The sequence below is a fragment of the Pempheris klunzingeri genome, chromosome 21 (assembly GCF_042242105.1).
Source record: "Pempheris klunzingeri isolate RE-2024b chromosome 21, fPemKlu1.hap1, whole genome shotgun sequence".
Classification (NCBI taxonomy): Eukaryota; Metazoa; Chordata; class Actinopteri; order Acropomatiformes; family Pempheridae; genus Pempheris; species Pempheris klunzingeri.
In genome coordinates, this window is record NC_092032.1 from 21,547,426 (window position 1) to 21,560,924 (window position 13,499).

Sequence of the window (13,499 nt, forward strand, 5' to 3'; positions counted from 1 at the left end):
AAACTATAATTAGCATGTTTCCTCTCTCTGTTTGCTTTTCTCTTCCTCACATTTTTCTCCTCACTCTGCTTCCTTTTGATCTTTTTTCTCTTCCTCGTGTCTTTTTCTTGGCTTCCACTCACATTTTCTTCATTTTCTCTCTGTTTGTTCTTCCTCTGCTCTCTCCTTCCCTTCCCTTCCCTTCCCTTCCCTTCCCTTCCCTCGCTCCTCTCCTCCGTCCGTCACGTGTTCTGAGACGTGGCTGTAGCGTGTTTACGGTCGTGTCCGTGCCGTCGTAACGCTGTTTGAATCCCCGGCGGCTGGTCTTAGTCGCCGTCGTCCCACCACATCGTTTGGCTGCGCTTTGATGTGTGACCGGCCGCCGAAGATGCTCTATGTCTGGGAAGATGAATCACTCGATAGTAAACAACTACAGATTGTGTCCAGACCTGCTGAGCACTAACACACAAACCGACGGGGGGAAATCAGAGCATAGAGTAGATACTGAAGGGGGGGGGGGGGGGGTCACAATTAAGCATAAAGCTGGAGGAATTCTCGATTTCCCTTCGTGTGCCGACCATGAACTGATCCCCCTCAAAGCTCCAGTGTTAAAAAAACCCTGTTAAAGTCCATCAACACATACTCAGTCCCACACAAACACCAAACACCCACTACAGCGCCACATGTGGATTCATCCGCCGCTGAAAATAGTCCCAGCGAACACACGTTTTCCCTTCGTTTGTTGGATTCATTTTCTTCTGTTTCCTCATTAAACGTCTTTCCGTCCCTTTGTAGATGTCTTACAAGATGTGGCAAAAGGTTTTATTTGTCCTTAAGATTTGCTTTATTGATCAGTTGTAAACCATTGATGAGAACAACTGGTCCTTGATGTTCGTGGGTTAGATGCTGCTCAGTTGTTAGTAGTGATCCAAGTGATTGATCAGACAGTTTGACTACTCAAAGGGATGTTTCCCAACCTGGCAACCCGCAGGTTGTTTTAATTCATTTACTAATAATAGATCTATAAAGAACAACTGAATGATTTATCAGCTGTTGATAAATGCTTTAAATAAAACCTCTGAGCCTTTTCTAAAAGGTGTCTGATTAGAAAGTGATGACTAAATATTGGCTTGGGATGAAACCTTCACTTTATTTATTCCTTATTTTGCCCAGACGGACGCCGAGCTCTGCTTCTGTCTACCTGTTGGTCTTCAGGCTCACGTTTCCCAAACCCGGCATGAATCGGTTCATTAGAACAAAGTGAGGGATGCCGAAAAGCGGTCAGAGCGAGACGTCGCTGCGCTTCCCTCCTCTCTGCCAGCCGCCCGCTGGGTCGTCCGCTGGGAGGAATCAGGGAGGACAGGAAGGCAGCGAGCGGTGGCCTCGCTAAATACAGGCGAGTTCAAACCGAGGGGGAGGAACGGGGGAGGAATCGGTGGGAAAGAGACACAGAGAGGGAGAGAAATGGGAGAATTAGAGATTGAAGTAAACCATCTCAACCTTGGTGACTGTCCCTGAATGACTCCTCCAGACTCAACACTCCCTGCTCCGCTTCACAGTCATCACAGAGTGGAACAGAAGCTCCTCCACCCGTGGCTGCACCGGGAGCCCCCCAGCGCTGTGGATGGGACGAACGCTGCCCAATGTTAAACGCTCTTATTGTGTTAACAGGAAGTTGGTACTTAGTTTTCCCACAGAGATAAGAAGCTCCTTCTTCTTCTTCTTCTTCTTCTTCACTTTTATTTCAGTTTAATTTCCTTTGCGCTTGTTGCTGTTGTACTAAATAGCTGCATCACATTGATTAATGGTAAAACTACCCACCAGGTAACAGGGTGTGGTCGCTGCACTGTGACATCACAGGTGGGCGTGGCTACAGACGCTGGTTGCAGACGTTTCCCTGCAGGTGTGAGCTCCATTTCTGTGGATTCTCACCGTGGTTCTTGTGTTTCCACGTGACGAGCGGGGCAGCGTCTCTTTGGCATTCTGGTATTTTGAGACGGGAACATTTGACTGTCAGACCGGACGGCTTATCTGCTCTGTCATTATAAATAAAGTGGCCTGGGAACGGGGGGAGTGACGAGCCGGCACTTCAGCTTCAATTTAGCTCAGAAACGTTATTGTCCCAGGAGAGAAATCTGGTTTGTAGATGAGTCCTGAAAATGAAAACCATGCCATAAAATCACAATGAAAACACAATAAAACCAGATGAAAACATGACAGATGACTGCGAGAGCAACACAGAGCAGCTGAAGTGGGTTTGGTGATGAAGAGGTCTGTTTCCCACAGTCTGTCTCTCGCCTTTGTTATTGTCTTCATGTTTGAAACTAAATTCAGTAGAATTTCCCTGCTGGAAGAATTTGACAGACCACTTTAATTTGGCGCTAACAGCCAGAGGACACTGGAGGCTGACGCTGTGTGAAAGATCGGGTTCAGCTCTTGTTTTTCTCTAATATCTCGGCAGCAGCAGTGAAACGACCACATAAACACAGAGCTGCAGCGCTTTAAACCAGGAAAACAATCAGATGCACGTCCGTCTAATCGGCCCGTTAACAAGGAACACAGGAGCTTTGTGTTTTAAAGCCTGACCGTGTGTTTAATACCGTAACCATGGCGACAAGGCTCCCAGACCAGGTCACTTCCACCCTAACCTGACCTCAGATCCAGTACTTCAGAGCTTCAGAGGGTTTCAGGCTCTAGATCACAAGTGGAACTGAGGTTTTACTCCACTTTTACTTGGTTTGTGATGAACTCAAACGTTTCACTTCACTTCAAACCTTTTAAACGTGTCTGGAGCGAGTTGACGTGAATTTGTGTCGCGTGGCCTCGACTCGAGTGTCTTTGATCAGTATTAAACACAGAGCTCAGCTGTGGTCGGTTACTGTACCTGGCGGCCGTCCTGTTGCTCCGTGTGAGCGATTTGCTGCTCTGCAACTAATCTTCTCAATGAATCAATGATTCTGCTCCCACAAACCGAGGTAACGTCTTCAAATGTCTCGCTCAAAACCCAAAGATATTTAATTTACTTTCATATTTGACAGCAAAAAGGAGCAAATCCTCACATTAAGAAGCTTTAACCATCAGATCTCTGTCTTTTTTACTTGATAAATGCTGATTGAACTAAAGTAAGAGACACCAGATCATCTCCTGCTGATGGACTAACAGGTTCCTCGTCTGTTGTTATGGTCTAAACCCGACCTTTCGTGGTCTAAACTGGGTGTTTTATGGTCTAAATCAGGGCTCTGGATTATCCAAGTTGGGTTTTAGAGGTTAAAAAACTGTAATTGGGTAATTTAATGGTCTTAATTGGATCTTTGATTCTTAAAGTGGGATTTAGATTAACTAAATTAGGTTGTAATGGTCTAAACTAACTTATTGATGCTGTAAACTTGGTATTTGAGGCTTTTGGTCATCTAATTAGGGGTTTAATGGTCTAAACTGGGTATTTGCTGATGAATTTTGATCGGCTGATTGATCATCGCAGCTCAGACAACAGCGATTCCAAAACTCAGAGCGGTTAGAGAAGCAAACCACAGTCCATCTTCTGTCCATGAACTGACGAGGGGACCGTCGCCGCGTACGTCCTCCTCCGTCCTCCTCCATCCATTCTGTCTCCGCTTTGATCCTCCCAAATGACGAAAAGACGAAAACCTTCAAAGCCACAGAAGGCAGTGCTTCTTAAACCTTAACCCTGTGTTGTGGTGTGTGTCCACGAGACGCTCCGTGTCGTCCCGCTGACGCTGACAGAGTTTGGCATCCGGGACATTCCTCCCGTCACACGGCGAGGCTGCTTCAATGCCTCCTCGCCACTTTTGTTTACCGGACGTTTGACAGCGCTGCACAGATCGGGTTTCACATGTAGCTGCTCAGTGTGTGTGTGTGTGTGTGTGTGTGTGTGTTTACTAAACGCCACGCTGACTCACATGTGGTGCCAATAAGGTCGAGCAGGGCGTCGACTCCGGGGATCTGGAGCAGATTTGGGTCCCACGCAGGCGAGGCTGAGCCCAGCAGTCCTCACTGAGGGGTTCACACGCCCATGTGAGGCTGCACCGTAACTCCACCAACGCCGCCGCCGCCGCTTACATCATCGTTCAAACGCTGTCGTCTGACGATTTTAAAGGAGCAGACCCACTTTTTTAGGAGTTTAGAGGCGGTGTGACTAAAAGGTTTCATCGAGTTCATCCTGTTTAATGTTTAAATCCATCTGAAGTCTTCATCACATCATCAACAGTGAAGGTTAAAGGACTTATTTATCTTCCTATGGAGGTTTACAGGCTTCTCATATGACAAGATGCTGTAAGAGTTCAGACCATGACTCTTTGTAAAGTAAACTTTAGTCATGTAACGGTGACACTAACTAACTAAGTAACTAACCTGGCGACAGACGACACGTGCTGGAGCTGGCTGTGGCTCTGTATTGGGGCTTTAGATCCCTTAGAGCCCTCCGTGTGTGTTTAGACTCCTGTGAGTGAACGTTGATGGGAGTCAAACCTGTGGCATCTTAAACACACTCTGCGTGCTGTGTGTGTGTTAGAAGAGGGGGGTGATGGCTGACCCAGCCCGCTCAGCCCTCCTAAAGTAAACTAAGAGGACAAAAGAAGAAGGGGCGGACCGGGATCCTCTTAATGGTGAAGAGGAAGAGAGAGAGACTGTAAAACATCTTCACCACCAGCTCACAGATACTTCAGAAAGCTCGCGGTTGTTTTTTAATCAAACAAACAGGAGAAAATGGTGCTTTTGTCGGGGACTATTTTCAGGGGCTGATGGATCCACGGCGGTGCTTTGGTGCCTCAGCTGTGCCCGGTGTTTAGTCTGGTACGGCTGTGCTGTGTGAGTGTGGAGGCCGGAGGATGCAGAGAGTCTGTTGATCCCGTTAATGTAAACCTGACAGACGGGGAGCAGATCGAGCGCCAGATTAGCATTAAGAGGACAGGAAGCAGCGTTAGCACAGGAAGTCCTCGGCCGCTGATCCGTCACACCTGTCGGACACACTGGCCGGTGCCCGCCGCACCTCTCAAGTACCTCCTCTTCATCACCTCGTCCTCTGACTCCTCTCTGCGACCGAGACAGAGAGTATTTTCCGTTTCGGGGTGTGGGAACGAGAGGAGGAGGCAGGAACAGCTGTGCAAACTGTGAATCCCAACAGAAGCTGCTCTTCCTTCCTTCCTTCCTTCCTTCCTTCCTTCCTTCCTTCCTTCCTTCCTTCCTTCCTTTCTGTGAACGAGTGCTGCAGCAGACAGTTACAGGACGGTTGCAGCAGGTTGCAGAAGAAGAAAAGTTAAACTCTTACCGACACACACACACACACACTCACACACACACGCACACACACACACACACACACACACACACACACACACACACAGAGGTTTGCTCAGTCTGTTGAATGTAGCTCATCCATTGAAGGAGGGATTAGGATGGACAATGACCAGCACACACACACACACACACACACACACACTCACAGGGACACAGTGTGTGTTTGGACAGATGGGTACAGTGTGTGTGTGTGTGTGTGTGTGTGTGTGTGTGTTGGCTCTCAGTAAACACAGCGAACAGAGGCTGGAGGGTGTGTTTACTCACTGACAGTCAGATCCAGATTCAGCAGTGACAGACAAACAAAATCACTCCTTAAATTGGCTTTTTTTTCAATGGGGTTTTGTACAGGAGTCACAGTATTGGGGATCGTGTGTGTGTGTGTGTGTGTGTGTGTGTGTGAGGGGATTACAGAGGATTTAATAAGATTTATCATAAACCAAGAGTCCTTTTAACAACATACCGATGGGTGTTTGTGTCACATGTTGGCAGGATCTCTTGTTTAGCTTTGTTAGCTGCTCAGAGAGGCTTCGTCTGATAAATCAAATCAAAGTCATAATACGCCCCAGTGGCTGCTGGGAGAGCTGGGAAATGTTTGGAGGCTGCTGCTGCCGATGATGATGATGATGATGATGATGATGATGATGGTGTTTGGCTCAAATGTCGATCTGATTTCTCCGTCAGAAGGTTTTGATTTCACAAAAGTGGGATTTTTAGTTTTCTCTAAATCTACTTTAGACAATTTGATGCTCTGAACTGGATATTGGATGATCAGGTTAGGGTTTAATGGTCTCAACCATGTTATTGATTGTCTAAACTGGCTGTTTGAAGCTTAAACTGGCTGTTTGATCACATAATCTGCATTTTATTGGTCTAAACTAAGTTACCGTTTGCCTAAAGTGGGTTTTATGGTCTGAACTGGTATTTGTAGCATAAACTGGGATTTTTTTTATTATAAAATGGGTTTAAATGGTCTAAAATAAGTCATTGGTAGCCTGAACTGGGTTTTCTACCATCTAAACTGGATATTTATTGGCTTTTAACTGGATATTTGAAGCTTAAACTGGGTTTATGATCTAATTTGGGTTTTAATAGTCTAAACTATGCTATTGGAGCCTAAACTGGGTTTTCTGAACATCTGAAGCTCCAGCTGGGTTTGTGATAACCTCCTTTGGGTCTGAATGGTCTAAACGAACTGGTTGATTGCCTAAATTGGGTATCTTATGGTCTAAACTGAATATTTTTGATGAAGTTGTGCGTTTTAAAAAGTGTAGAGGTTGAGAAAACTGTGCTCGTGGTCACAGAAGAGGTTTTGTTTGGTTATTGATCCGTTTCACAATGAGACTGATGTGAAGTATCAGGAAAACCCTGACCTGCAGTGTGTGTCTCCTCCCTCACCGCTGTGCTGTCCAAACACAGACACTGCATGACAAACTGTGTGTGTGTGTGTGTGTGTGTGTGTGTGTGTGTGTGTGTGTGTGTGTGTGTGCAGACGAGGGCCAGAAATCAGGTTTTATGAGTTGTTGAGACGTGGGTTTGTAAAGATCAGTGCTCTGTAAATGGAGGGGGATTACAGGAGAGAGATGAGCTGTGAGCAGAAGACTTGCAGAGGCCGGACAGACTCCAGGACACACACACGTCTCTCCTCCGAGTGGAAACGAGCTGCTGGAACTTGTTGTTTCGCACTTGTGCTGTTGAGTTTGTACATGTTTTAACACCTTAAGAACAAGATGAACATCATCATCAGTGTTTAGATTGATTTCCCCTCTTCCAGGCAGCCGTTAGTCCGACTGCAGAGATCCAAAACGCTGCACGCTGCACTTTGTCTTGCTCCTCTGGGCCCCTTCGTTCTGCTGAAGGGTCATTTTAACGTGTTCTTCCAACATGAAAAAGACCCTCAAAGCTGCACGTGATGTTAAACTCTTGATCTAAAAGTAGAAAAAGCATGAAAAATATGAAAAGCACAGAAGAAGAGCACAGAAATGTTGTGCTTTAGAAGCAGGTGCTGGACCAGAGGTCCGTCCAGACTCTTCTACATCAGACAGGATTCAGTCTGTCGCTCGACTGAAACCTGATCAGCATCATTTTTGATCAAATATTCATTGTTTAATTAACCGTTAAAGCAAAAATGCCAAAACGATCAGCTTCTCAAATGTCTTTTAGAATCTGGAGGCTTAAGAGGTTTGACTCTCATTGTCACTATGTCCTGATTCCCCGTCAGCCAAACTGTGAACGTGTTACTTGGAGAAGTCGAGTAAGTTGCAGCTCCAGTTATACAGTAATAAGAAGTGATAACAAAGTGTCTTGGGAGAGCAATAACAGGCTCGTGGGAACTGTAGCTGTAACAAAAGAATCACTGTATCTCTGGTGTTACGGTCGGTGGGAACTTACTAACTACTTGTGCACAAACATGTTTCACTTTCTCAGACGGGGAGGAATCACAGGGAGAGGGTTTGGCTCCACGCTCGGGATGATCTGGCTGTAGTTTGAGGAGCTGGTGCGTTCACTGTCAGGGATTAGTTCTCCTTGGCGTCTTTCATGCCTGCTGCTGACAGACGTGTGACACGACATGAGGCTGCAGATCACAGAGATGCAGCAGACGTCTGTCCACAGCTCGTCTGTCATTACGGCCGTAATAAGCGGCTCGGCGTGAGCTCTCAGGACCGACGCGCTCGCTCTTACAGCTGCCGCTCTGCTGCTAACGTGCTATTAGGGTTTCCTCTGCCGCCGACTGAGAGGAGCTCTTTAACCAGGATGGACGGGGGGATAACTTACTGCGCTTTCAGGCCATTAAAATCCATCCCAGCATTCTTTATCTGTTCCTGCTTATCCTGTTTAACGTCTCAAAGGGCTGAAGTCTGTCCCAGCATGCACCGGGGCGAGAGGTGGGGTCGCCCCGGTGAACCAGAAGGCCATCACATGCCCGGATGCTTCTGTAGGAGGCGTTTGGTAATAAATCTAACTGAATAATGAGAATTCATTCACAGCATGTTTTGAGTTCATGCCAGAAACAAACGAGTGCTGTGAAATGTTTTAGTGGGGGGGGGGGGCACCTTCAGAGAGACAGCCGCTGACAGCCAATCAGATTTGACCTGAGACGTCCAGATGTCATGTATACAGTACAGAGACAGGTTTCCCTGTACCATCTTACTTTGCTCTTACAAAAGAGTGAAAGAAGAGGATAAAATCTAAACTACTATTGTTAGTATAAATACAGTCTGACGGGTCTCTGAGGTTCATCTGCTCCTCACTGAAGTTCTCCACATGATCCTGACTTCTTCAGACTTTCTCTCTCTGAGCAGCGTAGAGCACCTCCTCACTCTTATAGTTCTCCTTTACTCTGTGCTTTTCTTTATATTTCTACTGGACAACAAATCCCATTCACACACGAAGAATCGCTGAATGGAGGAGAGAAATATTGTTCTACATTGTTCTGAAAGTAAACGTGTCCATCAGTGCGTCTGTCAAGACAGCAGCTCCTCCTGAAGAAGTCAGTCTTTAAAAACACCTCCCAAATATGTCGTTTCAGGATTTTAAAAAAAGGCTCAGTTTCCTCCTGCAAACAGGAGCAAGCAGCGCACTTGTTGGGGACTATTTTCAGCGGCGGATGAATCCACATTTGCCGCTCCAGTGAGTATTTGGGGCAGCAGACGGCGGAGCGACAGAAGATCCACACACACAGAGGAACCGGAGAACATCAGCAGACTTCTTCTCCACATTAGCAGCATTATTAGTGCGCCGCTAACAGACTGATGACGACCGGCAGCCTGAATCAACACCACACACACTATTCTAAGAAACAATGAATGAACAGAGCTTTTATTTTCTAATCCTGCTGAATTGACGATGATGTAAGTGAGATAATCGCCTCCGAATTGTCGGGTAAACGGCGTTAATGGACTCGCTAAAGTGCCGCCCGCCTCCACACACACACACACACACACACACACACACACACACACACAGACAAGCCGCCCATTCACACCGTTTAACAGAGCATCACTGCTGCTGACATTCATAAACTCCTAAATCGTGACTTTGATTTTCTGTACAGGCGCCCACGAGCGAGAGACATTAGAGAGAGAGAGGGAGAGAGAGAGAGAGAGAGAGAGGGGGAGAGAGGGAGGAAAAGGTGATGCAGAGATGTTATGTAACGGCAGTGGATGGTAGTTGGTCCTCAAACCAGTGATTAGCTCGCTGTCTGGCCTGGAGGCTGGTAGGAAATGTAAAATACAGGTCTGGACGTGTGTGTGGGACAGTTTGCATGTTGTATTTGTCGAGGAAAATTCAAAACAGATTTTGTGTCTGTGTGTGTGTGTGTGTGTGTGTGTGTGTGTGTGTGTGTGTGCAGCCTTCGTTACAGCTTCAAACTTTCCGTCCAATGAAAACAAAAGAAAGTTTGGGAGTGTTGGGCCTGACGAGGTGTCCGCTCTCCGTCATTACTCCTGAGCTGCTTCTCTCTGGGACCTTGACTGTGTTTGACTCCTTTTCTCACTTCTACGCCGACAAACACATCAGCTAATGAGTGAAAACACTTGTTAGCTGCAGCCCTGAGCTCAGCTGGACACAGACCGACACAACCCAAAGGATTAGCCGCCTGACATCTGCCCTCCAGAATAAAAGCTGCACTCTACACAGTCCCAGCTTCTCTGCTGCTGACTCACAGCTTTTAAACTTTCCCATAATTCACAGTGAAGTAGCAGAGCAGGAAGATTACACTCTGTAAATGGTTCATTCATTTTTTCAAGACTTGCTGCTGTAAATTCGGTCACTCGACAGCTCCTGGTGGGAACCATTAGCTGCTGCACACAGAGCCTGACTCCAAAACCTCCGACCGCTGCTGCTGAGTCAGCAGGAAGAGTGTGTGTGTGTGTGTGTGTGTGTGTGTGTGTGTGTGTGTGTGTGTGTGTGTGTGTGTGTGAGGTCATGTTAAAGTCGGTAACATAATGACAAGTGTGTGCTGTGTGTAGACGACTCTATAGCTCAGATGTGGCTGTGCTCATCGTGTGTGTGTGTGTGTGTGTGTGTGTGTGTGTGTGTGTGTTAAGACTTTGGCGCACGCACGCACACACACACACACACACACACACACTCACTCAACAGCTGAAGTGTATTTGAGGCGTTCACTGACTGCACATGTAGTCGAGGAGTTCAGTGTGGAGCGTCAGTGCTGTTGCTATGGTTACCTGCAGTTTGCTGTAATAAGCTCTGATGTAGAAGAGGAACTGAGCTGTCATGTTTTAGCCAATCAGAGGGCAGGGTTTCCTGCTGAGTCATGGTGATGAGCTGGCCGTCGTCCTAACCCCCCGTCTGTCTGTCTGTCTGTCTGTCTGTCTCAGGAGAGTCTCCAGGCCTGGTGAACTTCGTCCTCTCCAAAGAAGGAGGCGATCTGTCTCTGGTGGAGCAGGCCAACGTCTGGCTCTTCCTCCGTTTGGCCAAGACCAATCGCAGCCGAGCCAAAGTCACCATCCGACTCTTCCAGCAGCGCCAGCTCCCCAACGGACGGCTGTCTTTGCCGCAGGACGACGTCCTCCTGGCGGAGAAAACCGTGGACACTCGTCGCAGTGGGTGGCACACCTTCCCGGTGTCGGCGGCGGTGCAGGCGCTGCTGGAGAGCACGGAGAGCACGACGCTGAGACTCCGGGTGTCCTGCCCGCTCTGCGCCGACACCGGCGCGACACTCGTCCTCGTCTCGGGCGCCTCTGAGACGTCGCAGCGCGCCAACCAGCGGGAACAGTCCCACCGGCCCTTCCTCATGGCTGTAGTCCGGCAGGAGGACGGCGGCGACTCGCGGCGGCGCAGGAAGCGCGGCCTGGAGTGTGACGGGAAGGTCCGGGTCTGCTGCAAACGGCAGTTCTACGTCAACTTCAAAGACATCGGCTGGAACGACTGGATAATCGCGCCGCCTGGTTACCACGCCAACTACTGCGAGGGGGAGTGTCCCTCCCATGTGGCGAGCATCACCGGGTCCACGTTGTCCTTCCACTCCACCGTCATCAGCCACTACCGCATGAGGGGCTACAGCCCCTTCCAGAACCTGCGGTCGTGCTGCGTGCCCACTCGGCTACGAGCCATGTCCATGCTCTACTACAACGAGGAGCAGAAGATCATCAAGAAGGACATCCAGAGCATGATCGTGGAGGAGTGCGGCTGCTCGTAAGCACAGAAACCCGGACCGGGTCGGACCGGGGAAAACTGGACTGGAGAGAGTCGGAGAGGAGGAGGACTTCTGGACCAGAGAGCTTCAGGGAGGAGCTGGACGGAGGAGAGAAAGATCAGCAGGCCACTTTCTGATCGGCGTCACTTTTATCTCGGCCTCCTCCCTCCGGCCCTCCGGCGCTCGGGGAGTAGAAACTCTTCTCCGTCCTCATCCAGCAGAACTCAGAAAGAGTCTCGACGGCACTTTCAGTAAAAAAAAAGAAAAAACGAAAAGAAAAAAGATAGAAAAAAAGAATATCTAATATATTTTTGTTACAAAAGGAGGGAGCGAGGCTTATTTATGTGGCTGAGACGTTCAAGCACCACTCGACCTGTCAGATCTCGGAGAGACGAGGTGCCTGAAAAACTACTAACAAAAAAAAAAAAATCTCAAAACTATGCAACTTGTTTCACGTATTACGATCTTGTATTTTACTTTGTCTTGGTTTTGTTTCCCAACTGTTTACTTTATTTCAAAATGTACGAGGAAGAAAGAAGAAGACTTTTTTTGTATTATTATTTCTTTGGAAGTATAAATTTGTGGTGTGTGTGTGTGTGTGTGTGTGTGTGTGTGTGTGTGTGTGTGTGTGTGTGTGTGTTGAGAGATACTTGAAAGAAACAAGTTTGCCCGGCTGCTGGAACCAAACACTTCTTTATGTTACCATGGTTACCATGTTGATGTTATAATTATTATTGTCAGTAAGTATATTAATAATATTATTGTTATTGTTGTTAATAATATTTTGTTCGGCTGCATTTGTGTCATTATGTCTGTTTTTTTTTTTTTGTGGGTTTTTTTCTAAAGAAACGTTACAAACGTTTAAATGTTTTGCACTATAGCGACACTCGTGCTCAGATTAGCCAGAGGCCCTCGGAGGGAGGACAGACTGGAGCTTCCTGCTCTCGGCGGACTCCGGTCCCCATGTTAAGCCCGCTGTAGTCGCTCTGGAGTCTCAGAAAACACACTAAATGTGTCATCTGCAGGTTTCTGAAGGATTTGAAGACTGAATTTCAGGTTTGCTGCACAGAAAATCCTAATTTGAGCAGATTTGGGCAGCGTGTGACAAACACCTGTCAGTCAGGCTCTAAACGTGCTCTTCTTTAGTTATTAGCCAGGATATTTAAAATACTGATGTCATGGTTAGGTGTGCATTTGATTTCCAATATGAAGAAATTAAAATGAAATGAAAATTTGATGAGCAAAAATCCCGCATTTATTTTTATTTATTTTTGTTGACATCATAGTATTCAGATTGAAGAATGTTAACTCTAAAAACATCCACTTTGTGTCAAATGTCCCTAAATTACCCATAAAAACATGGAGGACTTGATCTGGATGCTACACATCTGCTTAAATTCTTTTCAGTGTAAACATTTTGTCGTTCGAGAGCTAAAGAAAGAGCAGAAAACAAATCCTGATTTTGCATTTCTAGAGAAAACGTGCAGGTTTTCCCGTTCACTTCAACAATGGTACAGTTTTCTGGCAGCTAGTGGCCGGTAGGGGAACTGCAGCTAACGCGTGACGATATGTAGTAATGCTAGCTGGTCAGTCAGCATCAGTATGTTAGCAACTACAGATGAAACATTTCATGTCTGTATCAAGCCAAATGTTAAAACCATTAAAAAACAGTATTAATCAGATGAATGAGGCCCAGAGTGTTCATGCTTAAAATCTTTTCAACGTAAACATTCCTCCACCAAAACGGACACCGAGCGCTAAACACCGCGCAGAACACAAGCACTGACTTTGTATAACTGGAGAAAACTAGAGGTTTTCCCCTTCACTTCAATAATGCTGCAGTTTTCTGGCAGCTAGTGGCCGTTAGAGGAACTGCAGGTTAAGACGCTTGATGCTAACTAAACAATGCTAGCTGGTCATTTAGCACTGAACTCTAGAAACTACAGATGAAACATTTTATGTCTGTATCAAGCTAAATGTTTTAAACAGTGTTCATCAGATGAATGAGACCCAGAGCGTTCATGAACCTGACAGTATTTGTGCGACAGGA

The 13,499-nt window shown here is 46.9% G+C and overlaps 1 protein-coding gene across 1 annotated transcript in view; it reads left to right on the forward strand.

The window, feature by feature from the left end:
- The window catches only part of inhbaa (inhibin subunit beta Aa), a 15,262-nt gene extending 3,810 nt beyond the window's left edge, over positions 1-11,452 (forward strand). Inside the window, exon 3 of the mRNA XM_070852829.1 lies at positions 10,632-11,452. Coding sequence (XP_070708930.1) covers positions 10,632-11,452 — 821 coding nt within the window. The remainder of the gene's footprint in view (positions 1-10,631) is intronic.
- The last annotated feature ends 2,047 nt before the right edge of the window (positions 11,453-13,499 follow it).